General features: G+C 37.5%; 1 protein-coding gene across 2 annotated transcripts in view; it reads left to right on the top strand.

Moving 5' to 3' along the window:
* GABRA1 (gamma-aminobutyric acid type A receptor subunit alpha1) overlaps positions 1-14,912 on the top strand; it is a 79,087-nt gene extending 64,175 nt beyond the window's left edge. Inside the window, exons 9-12 of one of the 2 annotated variants that reach the window (XR_012896302.1) lie at positions 275-477; positions 8,246-9,287; positions 11,803-12,033; positions 13,594-14,912. Coding sequence is in view for 1 of the 2 variants with exons in the window: in XM_006111191.4 (XP_006111253.1) it covers positions 275-477; positions 8,246-8,554 (512 nt within the window). In the remaining variant the exon portion in view is untranslated. Of the gene's footprint in view, positions 1-274; positions 478-8,245; positions 11,223-11,802; positions 12,034-13,593 lie in introns of those variants that run through there. The other variant, XM_006111191.4, reaches the window with a different exon arrangement.
* Positions 14,913-15,570: the final 658 nt, after the last annotated feature.

Genomic DNA, 15,570 nt, shown 5'->3' with positions numbered 1-15,570 from the left:
TGGTGGGCTGGAACCAGCCCACGGAGGCCCTTTTGTCCACCCCTGCCCAACGCACTCCTCGTCTGTTGCAGCAACGATGTCTCCTAATGCACAAACCTCACTTCCACATGTTAAATGATCAAGACAGAAGATTATTATTGTAACTTGAAATTTAATATTCTTTGGTTGGAAAACATATTTCTATTAACAAAATTTGTGTTTCATTTGTGAATCCATGTTGATAAATAAAAAATATAATAACTGAGATAAAAATGCTGATGTTCTTGCTTCACAGGTGTTACAACTGTCCTCACAATGACCACTTTGAGCATCAGTGCAAGAAATTCCCTTCCAAAGGTGGCCTATGCCACTGCTATGGATTGGTTCATAGCAGTGTGCTATGCATTTGTGTTTTCAGCACTCATTGAATTTGCAACAGTGAACTACTTCACAAAGAGAGGTTATGCATGGGATGGCAAAAGTGTTGTTCCTGAAAAGGTAACAGCTTTAATAGATTTTATTATATGAACATTTATATCTATTAATAATATTTGTGCTTGATTAAGTCTGTTTATCAAAATGATTTAGATAATCTACTGGATATATTGCACATTTCTGTTCAGTATTTTCTGGTAAAACTGTATGTTGGAACCCCTCATAATTTGCATATTATCAGCGTTATCATTTTTAAAGCATCATTCGGATGTGCAGCACTGTGTGACAAAAAGAGGAAGACACAATCCCTGTCCCATGCCTCAAATATGAAAAATACAAGTTGACTCAAGCTAACACTGTGGCACTCTTAACACTGAGACCAAGACTCCTCTCCTGCTTCCTTTCATGTCTTTATATGGTTCCCATCAGTGTAGCACCTCCCAGTTATTTAACTGTCTCTCTTTATTTTTTCTTTCATAGACTCATAGACTCATAGACTTTAAGTGCAGAAGGTATCATTATGATCATCTAGTCTGACCCCCTGCACAACCCAGGCCACAGGATCTCATCCACCCACTTCTGGAATAATCCTCTCACCTATACCTCAGATATTGAAGCCTTCAAATAGTTTAAAGACCCCAAGATGCAAAGAATCCTCCAGCTGTGATCTGTGCCCCATTCTACAGAGGAAGGTGAAAAACCTCCAGGGCCTCTACCAATCTACCCTTTCTTTTTCTATAGTAGGATTAGATTGTCTACTTTGTGTGTGTGTGTTTGTGTGTGTGTGCACACATGCACATGAGTGTGTGCACATCTACACAGCAGGACTAAGCTCAAAATAAGATATGGAATTTAAGCTATGCTAATTGTGTAGCTTAAGTCAAAATAGCTTATTTCGATATTTGGTGATGTCTATATAGCAGTTATTTCAAAATAGAGCATTCTTCCGATACAATGAGGGTTACAGGAGTCAGAGTAAGAAGCCCTTTATTTTGAATTTACAGTAGAACTCCATTAGTCCGGCATCCAATGCTCCGGGACTCCTAATGGTCCGGCACCATCAGGAACCCGTAAGTGCTGGGGCAGCTGGACAGGCTTCCCCCATTCATCTGCTGCTGAAACTGACCAGCAGCTGAATCGGGGAAGCAGGGAGCAGAGCAGCTGGAGTGCTGCCAGGTTGGTCACGTAGCGCTGCCCCTTGGACCAAAGGACGGCGCTGCGGGACCAACCCGGCAGGACCCCAGCTGCTCTGCCCCAGAGGTCCCCGATTCAGCCGCTGCTGAAACAGATCAGCGGCTGATTCCAGGAATGCCTGGGGCAGAGCCGGACTATCATAAGGGGGGGTTATGAGGGCTCTGGGGTGGCAACCCCTCCCACCCCACTCCAGACCCCTCATAGCCCAGCATATCTGATAGTCCGGCACCCCCTGGGTCCTAAAGGTGCCAGATTATCGGAAGTTTACTGTATTTTGAAATAACAAGCTTGCTGTTTAGAAGCGCACTACATTATTTTGGAATAACTTATGTTATTTCAAAATAATGCTGCTGTGTAGACATAGCTGGTGTGTGTGTGTCTCAGACAGACAGACATACAGGGGATATGTGTAGTGTCTGTGAGCCCGATCCAAAGTGCACTAAAAGCAGTTAATATCTGTCTCTTGATTTTCAAAAGCTATGGATCGGGACCTATTTGCAAGTCTGGGAGTAGGAAGAAATCGATGAGAGAAAACTAAGTTAAGTAAATGAGCTTTCCATTAAGTTCTGAACATGGTGATGGTCATTCTCATTTCTCGTGGAATGAATATCATAATCTAAATCCAGCCCTTTGGAGAGCTCTGTCTGACACAATGAATAATTATTTAATTGTGCCACTAAAAGGTAGCTTTCATGGTAGAGCATATCTCTGAAGGATAAGAGAGGTATTTCTATGGAAATCTGATTTCTATGGAAATCAGAAATATCTAGGTCTAATACCATGGATATCTTAAACTGTACAGTATGTTCAACAGGGAGTAACTATAGAGAACTTTCTGGGTGTCTGGCTGATGAGTCTTGCCCACATGCTCAGGGTTTAGCTGATCTCCATATTTGGGGTGAGGAAGGAATTTTCCTCCAGGGTAGATTGGCAGAGGCCCTGGAGGTTTTTCGCTTTCCTCTGTAGCATGGGGTACAGCTCACAGCTAGAGGATTCTCTGCATCTCGGGGTCTTCAAAGTATTTGAAGGCTTCAATATCTGAGATATAGGTGAGAGGATTATTCTGGGAGGGGTGGGTGAGATTCTGTGGCCTGCACTGTGCAGGGGGTCAGACTAGATGATCATAATGGTCCCTTCTGACCTTAAAGTCTATGGGCTCGTCTACATTGGCCCCTTTTCCGGAAGGGGCATGTTAATTTCAGAGATCGCAATAGGGAAATCTGCGGGGATTTAAATATCCCCCACGGCATTTAAATAAAAATGTCCGCCGCTTTTTTCCGGCTTTTAGAAAAGCCGGAAAAGAGCGTCTACACTGGCCCCGATCCTCCGGAAAAAGCTCCCTTTTCCGGAGGATCTTATTCCTACTTTGAAGGAATAAGATCCTCCGGAAAAGGGCGCTTTTTCCGGAGGATCGGGGCCAGTGTAGACGCTCTTTTCCGGCTTTTCTAAAAGCCGGAAAAAAGCGGCGGACATTTTTATTTAAATGCCGCGGGGGATATTTAAATCCCCGCGGATTTCCCTATTGCGATCTCTGAAATTAACATGCCCCTTCCAGAAAAGGGGCCAGTGTAGACGTAGCCTATGAGACTATTAGTCAGTGCAAAGAGTGGGATACTATGGTTGCTAAATAGACAGACTACAGGGTTTTGAATAATCGGAGCTTGTCCAGGTGAATCTTTATTTCTTAATATAAGTTCAGTGAAAAAGCCTAGAAATCATGACTCTGTGAATGGGCTTCATCTGCATCTGAGAAGAGCCTCAAGGGAATCTCTGATCAGATTCCACAATAGTGGAAGTTACATATTAGCAAATATATATACCATCCTTTTCTGTGGAAATCAGAAACAAATTGTGGGGCTTTTATCTTATAAACCAACAAACATCGAGAACAAAATAAAACCTTTTCATTATTATTTCTTCAAAATTCTTCACTCCCAGCACCGTAAATTAACAAAAGTGAAAAATGTGTGTAGATGATGGCAGGCACACATAACCAAGTATAGAAAAAGACCTATTTATGTGGTATACAATTATACAAAAACAAGGGGGATAGAAGTGACTGTGACATCTATGGAGGTATTTTCCTTTTGAATGTTATCAGAGAAGTTACTACTCACAACATGCTTTGTAGGCTTGCAATCTCTAAATGAAAGAATCTATACTGAAAGACAATGCAGATTTTACTCAGGAAGCTCCACCGCTGATTTTTGGTTAAGCAACCGCAGGACAAGTATAGAGAAAAACGAGTGCCACTCAGTAGCCTTCATTAATCTGGTTTAGGCCTTTGTTATGGTTATTAGACAACAGGGACTTCTTATGATTCTGAAGAAACTAGCTCCTCCCTCTCTCACCCATATTTTTGAACATCATTTATCCCTTACATCAACGTATGAGAGCAACAGCAGTGTGTAAAAACAAAGAATCAAATTCCTTTGACATTACCAGTGAAACATGAAACAGGGCTGAATCTGCAGACACACACACACATTCTATAACATCTACTTTTCATTGCTGCTTCTTCATGAACAGCAATGACGGCATTTATCTTTGAACCTGGTTTGCCCATAGTGAGTTATCCCTACATAATCATGAATTAGATTAAAATGTGATCAAGTAGCAAAAGCTGTTGACAACATCAAGGCTACGTCTAGACTGGCATGATTTTCCAGAAATGCTTTTAACTGAAAAGTTTTCCGTTAAAAGAATTTTCGGAAAAAAAAGCACTTTTTGCGGAACAGCGTCCGTTGCTAATCTAGACGCGCTTTTGCGCAAGAAAGCCCTGATCGCCATTTTCACGATAGGGGCTTTTTTGCACAAAACAAATCTCAGCTGTCTACACTGGCCCTTTTGCGCAAAAGTTTTGCGCAAAAGGGACTTTTGCCCAAACAGGAGCAGCATAGTATTTCCGCAAAAACCACTTATTTCTTACAGTAGGAAGTCAGTGCTTTTGCGGAAATTCAAGCGGCCAGTGTAGAAATCTATAAACATTCATTCAAATTTGAAAAGGAATTAGGTGGAAATAGTCTGGAACATTTATGCTGAAGCGGATTTGAAGGCTTTTCCTCAACCTCAAGGATACGTGCTGCCCCACAGTTTTGAAGAAGTGAGGCCTCACACAGGGATTTGGTCTAACTTTTTAGAAATATTAATTTCTCTTGGATGAAAAATGAGAAGTCACTCTACTTTCTCCTCTTTGCCTCCCTTTCTTTTTTCCGCTGGTTCTATTTTTTTTTCTTGTTCTTCCCTTATTTGGAGGTTGGGGACAGAAAATATAAATAAAAATGTATACAGAATTATATTTGTTTATATAAATAAAATAATCTGTTAAAGGTTCTTTTTCATCTATGCCTTCTTTTTCTGTTCAAGGAGCAAAATATCACATTTTGGCCTCAGTGTCAAACATAGCTTAGAGTCCTTCTGAGACATAGCAGGGGTAGCTGAAACACCATAGTACTTCCCTCATGTTTCCTTTCCCTTCCACCCAAACTTATTTTCCAACTTGTTCATCTACAAAGGCTATAGTGGGAAGTAGGACTGCCTACAGCTTTATGCCAGGTGAGATTACCATATGGCAGATATATTAAAGCCATTTAAAAGACTTTAAGACTAATTTAGACGTTCAAATTAGCACAATGGCTGATCAAAGACCAGGATCTAGTATGTCTAATATAACTCAGTCACTTTCTATTGAGATATAAGCACTGTTTAATTTAGCAGCATTCTAGGATGGTTTGTACTTTCCAGTGAGATATTTTTAAAAGGCCTGGGGATATACAGTTTTCTAGCAGTACATGTTCAGAATTAAACAGTGCACAGTCAACTTGTGGAACTTCTTTTTTGAGGATGTGGTGAAGGCTAGGACTTTAACAGGGTTAAAAAAAAAAAGCTATATAGCTGCATGGAGATTAGGCCCCTCTATGTCTATTAGCCAGGAATGGTGTCTCTAGCCTCTATTTCTCTGGAGATGGGTGACAGGGGAGGGATCACGTGAGGATTACCTATTGTGTTCTCCCACTCTGGGGCATCTGGCATTGGCCACTGTCGGCAGACAAGATACTGGGCTGGATAGACGGTTGGTCTAACCCAATATGGGTCTTATGTTCTTATGTTCTTAAACACCAACCATTACAACTCAGCTAGCCCAGTGGTAATCAGCAAAAGGCATCATTTCGAAATAGTTTCCAAATACTGTCAAGCTGAAGGACTTCTTATTTCAACTCCTGTAACCCTGGGCAGCAGTGATCATGTGTTGGTGGATTTCAGGATCCTGACAAAAGGGAAAAAGGAGAGCAGCAAAATACACACCCTGGACTTCAGAAAAGCAGACTTTGACTCCCACAGAACTGATGGGCAGGATCCCCTGCGATGCTAACATGAAGGGGAAAGGAATCCAGGAGAGCTGGCAGTATTTTAAAGAAGCCTTATTGAAGGCACAGGACCAAACCCTTCCGATGCGCAGTAAGAAAAGTAAATATAATAGGCAACCAGGTAGGCTTACCAGGGAAATCCTGGGTGAGCTTAAACACAAAAAAAGGAAGCTTATAAGAAGTGGAAACTTGCAAAGATGACTATGGAGGAGTATAAATATATTTCTCAAGAATGTAGGGCAGTAATCAGGAAGGTGAAAGCGCAATTGGAATTGCAGCTAGCAAAGAATGTAAAGGGTAGCAAGAAAGGTTTCTGCAGTCATGTTAGCAATAAGAGGGTGATCAGAGAGGATGTTGGGCCCTTACTGGATGAGGGAGGTAGCCCAGTGACAGATGATGTGAGAAAAGCTGAAGTACTCAATTTTTATTTTTATGTTTTTTGCCTCAGTCTTCACAGACAAAGTCAGTTCCCAGACTACTGCACCAGGCAATGTAGTATGGGATGGAGGTGGGCATCCCTCCGTGAAGAAAGAATAGGAACTTTTAGAAAAGCTAGATATACACAAATCCATGGGTCCAGATTTAATGCATCCTAGGGTACTAAGGGAGTTGGCAAATGTCAATGCAGAGCCTTTGGCCATTATCTTTGAAAACTTGTGGAGATTGGGAGAGCTCCCAGATGACTGGAAAAAGGTAAATGTAGTGCCCATCTTTAAAAAAGGGAAGAAGAACAATCCAGGGAACTACATACCAGTAAGTCTTATGTCAATCCCTGGAAAAATCATGGAGGGGATCCTCAAGGAATCCACTTCAAAGCACTTGAAAGAGGGGAAAGTAATCAGGAATAGTCAACATGGAGTCACCAAGGGCAAGTCATGCCTGACCAATCTGATTAGCTTCTTCTGAAAACCCTCTTCCAAAAAAAGAATCAGAAAAAGCAACACAAAAAAAAATTACAATTCGCAACTGGCAAGTTTTTCTGCAAAATCAGCTGCTTTTGTGGAAAAACTTGCCAGTTGTCTACACTGGCCACTTGAATTTCCGCAAGAACACTGACTTCCTACTGTCTGAAATCAGTGCTTCTTGTGGAAATACTATGCTGCTCCTGATCAGGCAAAAGTCCCTTTTGCGCAAAACTTTTGCACAAAAGGGCCAGTGTAGACGGCTCAGATTTGTTTTGCGCAAAAAATCCCCAATCGCGAAAATGGTGATCGGGGCTTTTTTGCGCAAAAGTGCATCTAGATTGGTTTTGCGGAAAAGCGTCTGTGCCAATCTAAACGCTCTTTTCCGCAAATGCTTTTAACGGAAAACTTTTCCATTAAAAGCATTTGCGGAAAATCATGCCAGTCTAGACGTAGCCAATTTGTGTAGCTTTTTCTGGAAGCAGTTTATTGTAGACATAGCCTCAGTGAGAGCAATAAGGGATGTTCCAAAACAGGAGGTTTTACCAAAATTTGGCCCTTTGTAGAAGGGCCAAATTTCAGAAAAGCCTCTTTTGGAAAAAAAGCAGAAAAATATATTCAAGTTGCAGTTCACAATTTGCGTACCTTTTTCTGACTTTTCTCTGCAGTGTAGACATAGCCTATGATTCTTTGTGTGAGGAATAAGGGAAGTCAAAGGAAGAGACTGCTATTTCAAAATAAGTGCTGTGTAGATGCTCTCTATTTCAAAATAAGCTATTTCAGAATGAGATACACAATTGATGTAGCTCAATTTGCATAGCTTATTTCGAGTTAAGCCCTGCAGTGTAGTTGCACCCTCAATATAAGGAAGATAAAAATGATATATATGATCATTTGTATTAGAAATCATGCAACATATGTCTTGGTATCTGAATGACAAATTTGGAAATAATTTTATGTTCTGGATATCTCTCAAATTCAATTTATTTGTTCTAGTCATTTGATTCAGAAGATAATGAACTATGTTTAGTTTGCTACTTTTGGATTGTTATTGCAGATATTACTAAATATTGCTTTGCTTCACTCTAAAAAATAGCCTATTCTAAAATGTATTTTTTATTCTTAATATTTTGGGGAAATTAATTAGTTGCTTTATTTCCAGGAATAGTAATTTAAATTTAAAGATTGCGCCTTGTGCTTGTATACAGTGTTTTATGCAAATTTCCATGCACACTTAACATCTAGTTTGTCCAGTTTGATGTATAATTTCAACCTGTAAGCAATAACACTTTTTACTATATTATATTATAACAATATTATCCACTGAAAAGATGGGCCTAAATAAGAATTATGTTTTTCTTTTCCCAGCCAAAGAAACTGAAGGATCCTCTCATTAAGAAAAATAACACATACACAGCAGCAGCAACAAGCTATACCCCTAATATTGCCAGAGACCCTGGACTGGCTACCATTGCTAAAAGTGCAACAATAGAGCCCAAAGAAGTTAAACCAGAAACAAAACCAGCAGAACCCAAGAAAACTTTTAACAGTGTCAGCAAAATTGATCGACTATCAAGAATAGCTTTTCCACTGCTTTTTGGAATCTTTAATTTAGTCTACTGGGCAACTTACTTAAACAGGGAACCCCAGCTGAAAGCCCCAACTCCACATCAATAATCCTGTTAACTCATGTAATTTTGTTTAGTCTTTTGCACTGGGAATTGCTTTCTGTTTGATGCACAGTAATTCCCATTTGTTTCATTGCCTCTGTCTTAAAGAAAATGAAGGTTTCTTTATTTTAAAAAGTATATTTAAAAAAGTAATCCTGTATACTAAGGCCATAACAATGTACACACCTGGGAACCATGATTCTGAAGAAGGGAGAGGAAAAGTTTAGTAATGAAAACAAATTCTAAATCATTTGTAGATAGCTTATTACTGAATGTCCCAACAAAGATACTGTACATTTTCATGAAATATTTTATGCAAAATGACTTTGGGGGAAATACGATGTTCGTGTAGCACATTCTGTAGTGTGCTTGCCATTTATAGAGCACTGTTTATGTGGTAGTTTTTTTCAAGGTTGTAAAGCTTTGAATTTTGTCAAATTCCATAAGATACATTGTATTTCCAGCTCTTTCTCTCCTCCTCCCCAATCTCCAGTTACTGGTCTAATAATATTAGATGTTCTTAAAGACAGGAAAATCTGCATACTTTTGGGGCAGTTTATCACTGTACAGCACCTATGATTCAGTGGCAATGAATGCTTTAATTTGCTGTCTTCAGGCAGTCTTGGTCTAAGCATTAATTTGTCACTAGACTAAACATGAAATCAGTTGCACAATTAAGAATAGAATTCAAATGCCCTTTACCCCCATGTAATCAAACCAACACCTGGATGCTTTTACAGGTAGCTTTTATTTATAATATGTTTTAGAAAGAAAAAATGTTTTGCAAGCTCTAGATATGTTGAATGTATTCTTTTATAAAACAGTACATTAAAAAGCTTTAGATTAAAATTTATGGATAGCAAAAAGAAAAATATAGTATTTAAATAATATATGTAAATATGCAGCATGAGATTGTACTTTTTTACTTTTTTAAAGTTGTGTTCTTAAAATATTGTGTAGAGTTCATCTATTTTAGCTCTTAATATGTTGTTAAATGGTAAAGGAAACATATTTAGAGCCTGCATTAAAAAAGTCAGTAGTCCTGGAAAGGGAAGAAAGAAAGAAAGAAAGAAAGAAAGAAAGAAAGAAAGAAAGAAAGAAAGAAAGAAAGAAAGAAAGAAAGAAAGAAAGAAAGAAAGAAAGAAAGAAAGAAAGAGAAAATTTGTAAAGTGGCTAAGTGTACAGTCGTTTGCAATTTGATAATGCCATCCAATGTATACTATTAGATAAATGACTGGTCTGCTCAGGTCATGCATAAATACTAAAAAATGGGGTATATTTAGTAGGAAAAACTGGTAAAATACTTGTTAAGACACAAAAATCGTCTGTATATTACTGCTATATTTGCTGATACATAACTGTTACAATAAGTGATGTAATATATGTAGCATTCAATACAAAATCATACACAAAAGAATGTACAGGAAAATAGATTTTATTGGATAAACTTACTACATTTCATTTTTACTGTAGCAATATATTTGTAGGAACAATATGTAAGGGCTTTAAATACAAGATGTCCATTTTGCAGGTATGGTATTACCTTTAAAACAATTCTAGTAAATTTCATTACTACTGAAAACTTCTTAGAAGTATAAATTTCAGATAAGGATTTTTCAGAGAAATTGAGAGATTGATGGATTTTTGCCAGTATTACTTCAGAATCCACAAAACATTATATTAAGTTAATTTAAAAACAATGCCACATGAACCTTCAGCAAAATAGTTAATTAGACAGTCAAGTTTCATAGTTACATTTTAGGCAATGTTTTTTAAACTCTTTCTCAATAATTCAAGAGGTTACAATTCACAGTCTATAAAAACAAATCATTGGAGTTTTCTTTAGAAAAAACCAAAAACTATTTTTCATTGTCAAACATTTAATCCTGTCTAAATTTGATGAGCTAATTTGATTGGAGTTTATTAAAGCGGATGTTTCATCTTCTGGTTCATGTGTAGACATATGTATAGAAAAAAATAAAATATGGCTCTTTAACTTCTGTGTACTTGTTTATCTTGTTATTTTGGCGTTAATCTAGTGTGTTCAGTTAGGGTGTTTTACCTTCCAAGCTATACCTTTTGGTCTGCATTTTGCACATTAGATGTGAATATTACTTAATTAGTCTGCTTTTTGCTATGCAATGACTGCATAATATCACCTCTTAGTTTATTAGTCTATGTGAATAGTATACTGTATAAATTTGATTGCACAGTTTATCAAATACAAAGTATTCGCTATGTAGCTTTTTTACAGTGCTTTGCTAAACCATGTAATAATAGTAAGTCTTCCTTGAAAATAATGATACACTCTTATAGAGGACAGTTTCTGTTTACTCCTGGGATAATTTTAAAAAGATGACATTGAATGTTTATTGCACATCAGTGCAGTAATGTGGCAATAAAATCTAAATCTAATAGAGGTTGTTTATGGCAGAAGCATGTATTTGCTTTACAGAGTTTAGCAAAAGCTCCTTATTTTATGTCACACTGTAACTCTATTACAATAATAAAGATAAAATATTCAATAATGAAAGTGAATGCTTTACCTTATTTTGGTTTTTAGTTACTGCTTTTTACTAAATACTGTATAAGAAATTGCTGTTCATTCAGAGATCTGTTTCTATGTATTCAGAAATGAATAATATTCTACTAGATGCAAGTGTCTGCACAATGCTTTTCCAGGGACACAAGCAATATCAGAAGTTTCTGAAATAGAATTTTAGATTTTTTAAATAATGAAGTCTGCACAATGTTCATTCGATAAAGCAATAGCATGCACTAGATGCAATAAATTTAGGTTCACTAATATGGTGCTGGGTATGATACAAAGCCTTAACTGAATAGGACAGTGTCATGGTTAATTTTTTAAATAATTACTGTATGTGATAGAATATGTATAGACTGACTAGATAAATGATAGGGAAAACAAAACAAAACAAATGCTGGCAGTTTTAATCGTCATCTGGAAAAACAAAACAAAACAAAAATGCAAGTCCAAATGGAGTCTTTGGACCAGGTTCTCAGATTATGTAAACTGATGTTCTCAATTTATTTTGACTGATTGTGTATAGGACATTCTAGCTTATAGGTATACAGGCCACATCTGAAAACTTTTGTTTAAGTCCTCATTCTTGTCTACACGAGAAAAGCCCAGGTGTAGGAAATAAAATTGCATGGAGTTTGAAACCTTTGAGGTTTCCTTGACTACTTCATACAGGTAAACATGAGGTTTCCTCCTCTTTGTCCCTTCTTTAGCCCACTTGCCTGGAGAATGAGAGGACAACAATTCCTGATGGCTCTGGTTCATTGACTCAGCCCTATTGCTTGTGCATCAGAGAAGATAATGGGTATATTCTGATTGTTCCAACCATATTTATGGATCAACTCAAGAGACACGTGGTATCTTCAAAAAGTTGCATGGAGTTATAGGACCTCAGGATGAAAGTCACTGATATAACCTCTTCATATGAACAGTCCTTCCCAGAGGTGGGGCTCTCTCTCCTGCTTATCACCAACATGAGGTTATGAAACAGATTAGCAGCTAGAAAATTGGACATACATTCTCCAAGGAGCAGAAGTATATATAGAAACTTCTTTTCGATTGTCTTGTGAATCTGAATGACTGTCCAAATAAATTAGTGTGACTGGGAAAAGTTAAATTTTCTCAGATAGAAAATATCTAAGCTGTGCATTAAAACAATAAAAACTTAAATATTTCTTCAGTTTTTCTATAGCAGATTAGCAGCAAAATCCACCTGCTGTATATAAATACAATATAGTTTAAATAAGAATGTGTCTGCGGTCTTGATGCATGAATTTTGCAAGTGAAGGTTATGATCAGCCTGTCAAGATGTTGTTGTCATGTTACATCTGATTACAAACAATGTTATATAGAACAAGAGAGCTAAAAGCCTCCAAATGGCAAGATTCTACATGCTCATTTTTGTCTAGCTACAGGCCATCTAAACAGACAAAATTACTTCACTGATGTTGATAAACATATTTAATAAACTGCTTTAGGTCTTTTGAAAATATACTGAAAGGATTCTGTACTCACATCACAGTTGTTTCTTGCACATATTTCATCAAAAGGCCAGAATCATTTTACCTTAAAAATAATCTGAAGACAGAATAGGGAACTGGTTTTAATGTCTTATCGAGATAAGAAAGACATATTCAGTGAACTCTGGCTTTCTGAAATCAGATTTTGAACCACACCTATAGAAATGATGCATTCCTGTCATGCCCCCTCATATGCTTTAGAATTAACCAGAGGCTGTGCAGGTCTATCTGTGAAGGATCAAGATATTTGAGATTGTCTAAAGGCAATTTTTCTTGACATTTTCCTTGAATATGCTTCTTTTGTTTGCCTGACAGAGGCTTGGATTTGATTTGAGTTGTCATTCAGATCTAATGCCATCGCCCATTACTATTTTATTTTACTGAAAACATGCAATAGTTGTATATGATTAGTGTGAAATTGCTAAAAACAAAATAAAGAAAACATGTCAAAACTTCTATTCTATTATTTCTCTATTGCCAATGACTACAGTTCAGGATTGCCACATAAATTGGATGTTGCCTATTGATGTGCTTTCAATTGTATTAAAACTTTTTAATGTAAGAAATTTACTACAGAGCTATGGTAAAAAATTACACACCAAAATGAAATAAATGAGAAACTATGCTGACCTAGAGCTCAGTGAACTATAATAGAGATATCTTTTCTTCAATCATAATATTCTTTTTACTTAAATTAAAAATCATATACAAGAGACAACTAGATGTCAGCTGAAGTAAAAGACAAATTTTAAAAACTGCAAATCTCCTCCGTCAGAAAAAAATAAGAACATAGTAAAATTTCTGTCAATAGTTGGCTTGGTTCTTTTACAATAATAACTAACAAAGCAAGAAAAAATTAATAAACAAGCTCCTCAGCTGGTATAAATTCAATAACACCACTGACTTCAATGGAGAGATGTTACTTTATACCAACTACAAACCTAGCCAAGAGTAATTAAAGCTTAATATTATCTTCCTGTGCAGAAACTTGCCTGGACAGAAAATAAAGAAGGAAGGATTGCCCTGAAACTTGACTAGAGCAAGCACAGAAGGATTATGAGAGAAGAAGTGGTGGTGATCTCAAACTCCCAATGATATGTATCCTTGTGTTATGGATAGGAGGAGTGCTGGCCAGCATTTGATGACTAAAGGTATCAGAGGGAGAGCTGTGTTATCTGTAACTGAAAAAAACTTTTAAAACAATTAATGGTCCTGCAGCACCTTGTAGACGATACCATGAGCTTTCATGGGCATTGGGCACAACCCAATTTTTTCATCTGAAGAAGTGGGTTGTGCCCACAAAAGCTCATGATACCATTTACATTTTTGTTAGTATCTAAGGCTACGTCTACACTACGGGCTCTTCTGCAAAAACGTATTGCGCAAGAGCACGTCCACACTGCAAAGGCATATTGAAAAAGTGTTGCGCTTTTGCAAAAGAGAGCATCCAGACTGCATGGATGCTCTCTCGAAAGGAAACTCCGATTGCTATGTACAGAATGGCCACCAGGGCACCTGTGCTTTTTTCGATTGCCTCTTTTTGCACAAAAAAAACCTGTTCTCCATCCATGCTCACCTTTTTGTGCAAGAACTCTTGCACAAAAAGGAGTTATTCCTTGTAGAAGGAGGAATACCTACACCAGAAAAACCCCTCTTTTGTTTTACTTGTACAAAAATGCACTTGAGGTGCGGACGCTCTGTGAGTTTTTGCGCAAGAATTCTGTAGTGTAGACCTAGCCTAAGGTGCTGCAAGACCATTTTTTGTATTTTAAGTTTTTTCAGAGACTAAAGGGCTAAAATCAAGTAGCTAGGGAGTGTTGGCAGGGAGCCAGGAGAGCCAATGGGAGAGGGTGTTGAAATTTGAATTGGAAGATATTGGAAGCCTGCTGTTTTTCTTTGTGTGAGTTTTAAGCCAGGAGTTGGGAGAACAAGATGAAGTGAGCCAGGCAGAACTACCATGTATACAAGGAATACTTGGCTTGGTAATGGACTGGACCTTAAACCATGAATCTGTAAGTAGATAGGGAATGAAATGTCTATTTAGACATGATCAGGTTATTTTCTTTGTTTTGTTGTTAGGTTACACTTCTCTGTGCCAAGTTCATATACCCCCTTGTATAATGTATTTTAAGTTGTATCCCAGAGATACAAGTTCTCTGTGTTTTAAGCTGTCCTTTTCTCAGTTGCTCTGTAACAACTAGCAACTAAGTATGCTTTATCAAGTATATCCTTTGGTTTTGTTAATAAAATCACCTTAAGGCGATGATTTGATTCTTCTGTCCTGGAACATAGTAGGAGGTCTGTGTATGCATGCCTAAGATTGAGAGGTCAGCTATCAGAGATTGGAGTTTGATTTCTCTCTTTTTTTAAAAGTTCTCTTGTGTTAAAAGAGGTTGGGGTACCCTTCTAGAAGAAGTCGAAGTGCTTTCTGTTAGAGAAGAAACAGAATACCCAGGAGCGGATGGAGAAAATGGACCTCTTTATTGCGGATGCTCATTCCACCTCAAACCCCCAACATAATGTTCCAAGTAAGCAATGATTCAGCACCAGTTACAGTTTTTTTAACCATTTTAGTGTATTAATTCACATATCTATCAATATTTCCCTTAAATATTTTTTAGAAATGTTAACTCATATACAATGAATATTAATAGGCAGGTAATTAATACTATTATACCTGCCTCTGTTTACTGTGCACAAGATTTTTAGTTAGATCAGCACTTTTCTACATTACATGCTTTCTGATTCAGCAGATTACAGAGATTACAAAGGATGTGATCCTGAAAGAATTTTTACAGAGCAAGTGTTCTTTCTAGACTGCAAGAACAAAGGGAAAGAGCATTTCTATACATTAAAATGGAGAATACCTGCTCTAGCCAGACCCTTTATCTATCTTTCCAGGCTGCAAGGACAAAGGGAAAAAAACATGTTCAAAGAACAATGCCTGCTCTGGCCAGACCC

The sequence above is a fragment of the Pelodiscus sinensis genome, chromosome 17 (genome assembly GCF_049634645.1).
Source record: "Pelodiscus sinensis isolate JC-2024 chromosome 17, ASM4963464v1, whole genome shotgun sequence".
NCBI lineage: Eukaryota > Metazoa > Chordata > Testudines > Trionychidae > Pelodiscus > Pelodiscus sinensis.
This window is presented reverse-complemented; position numbering and strand designations above follow the sequence as displayed.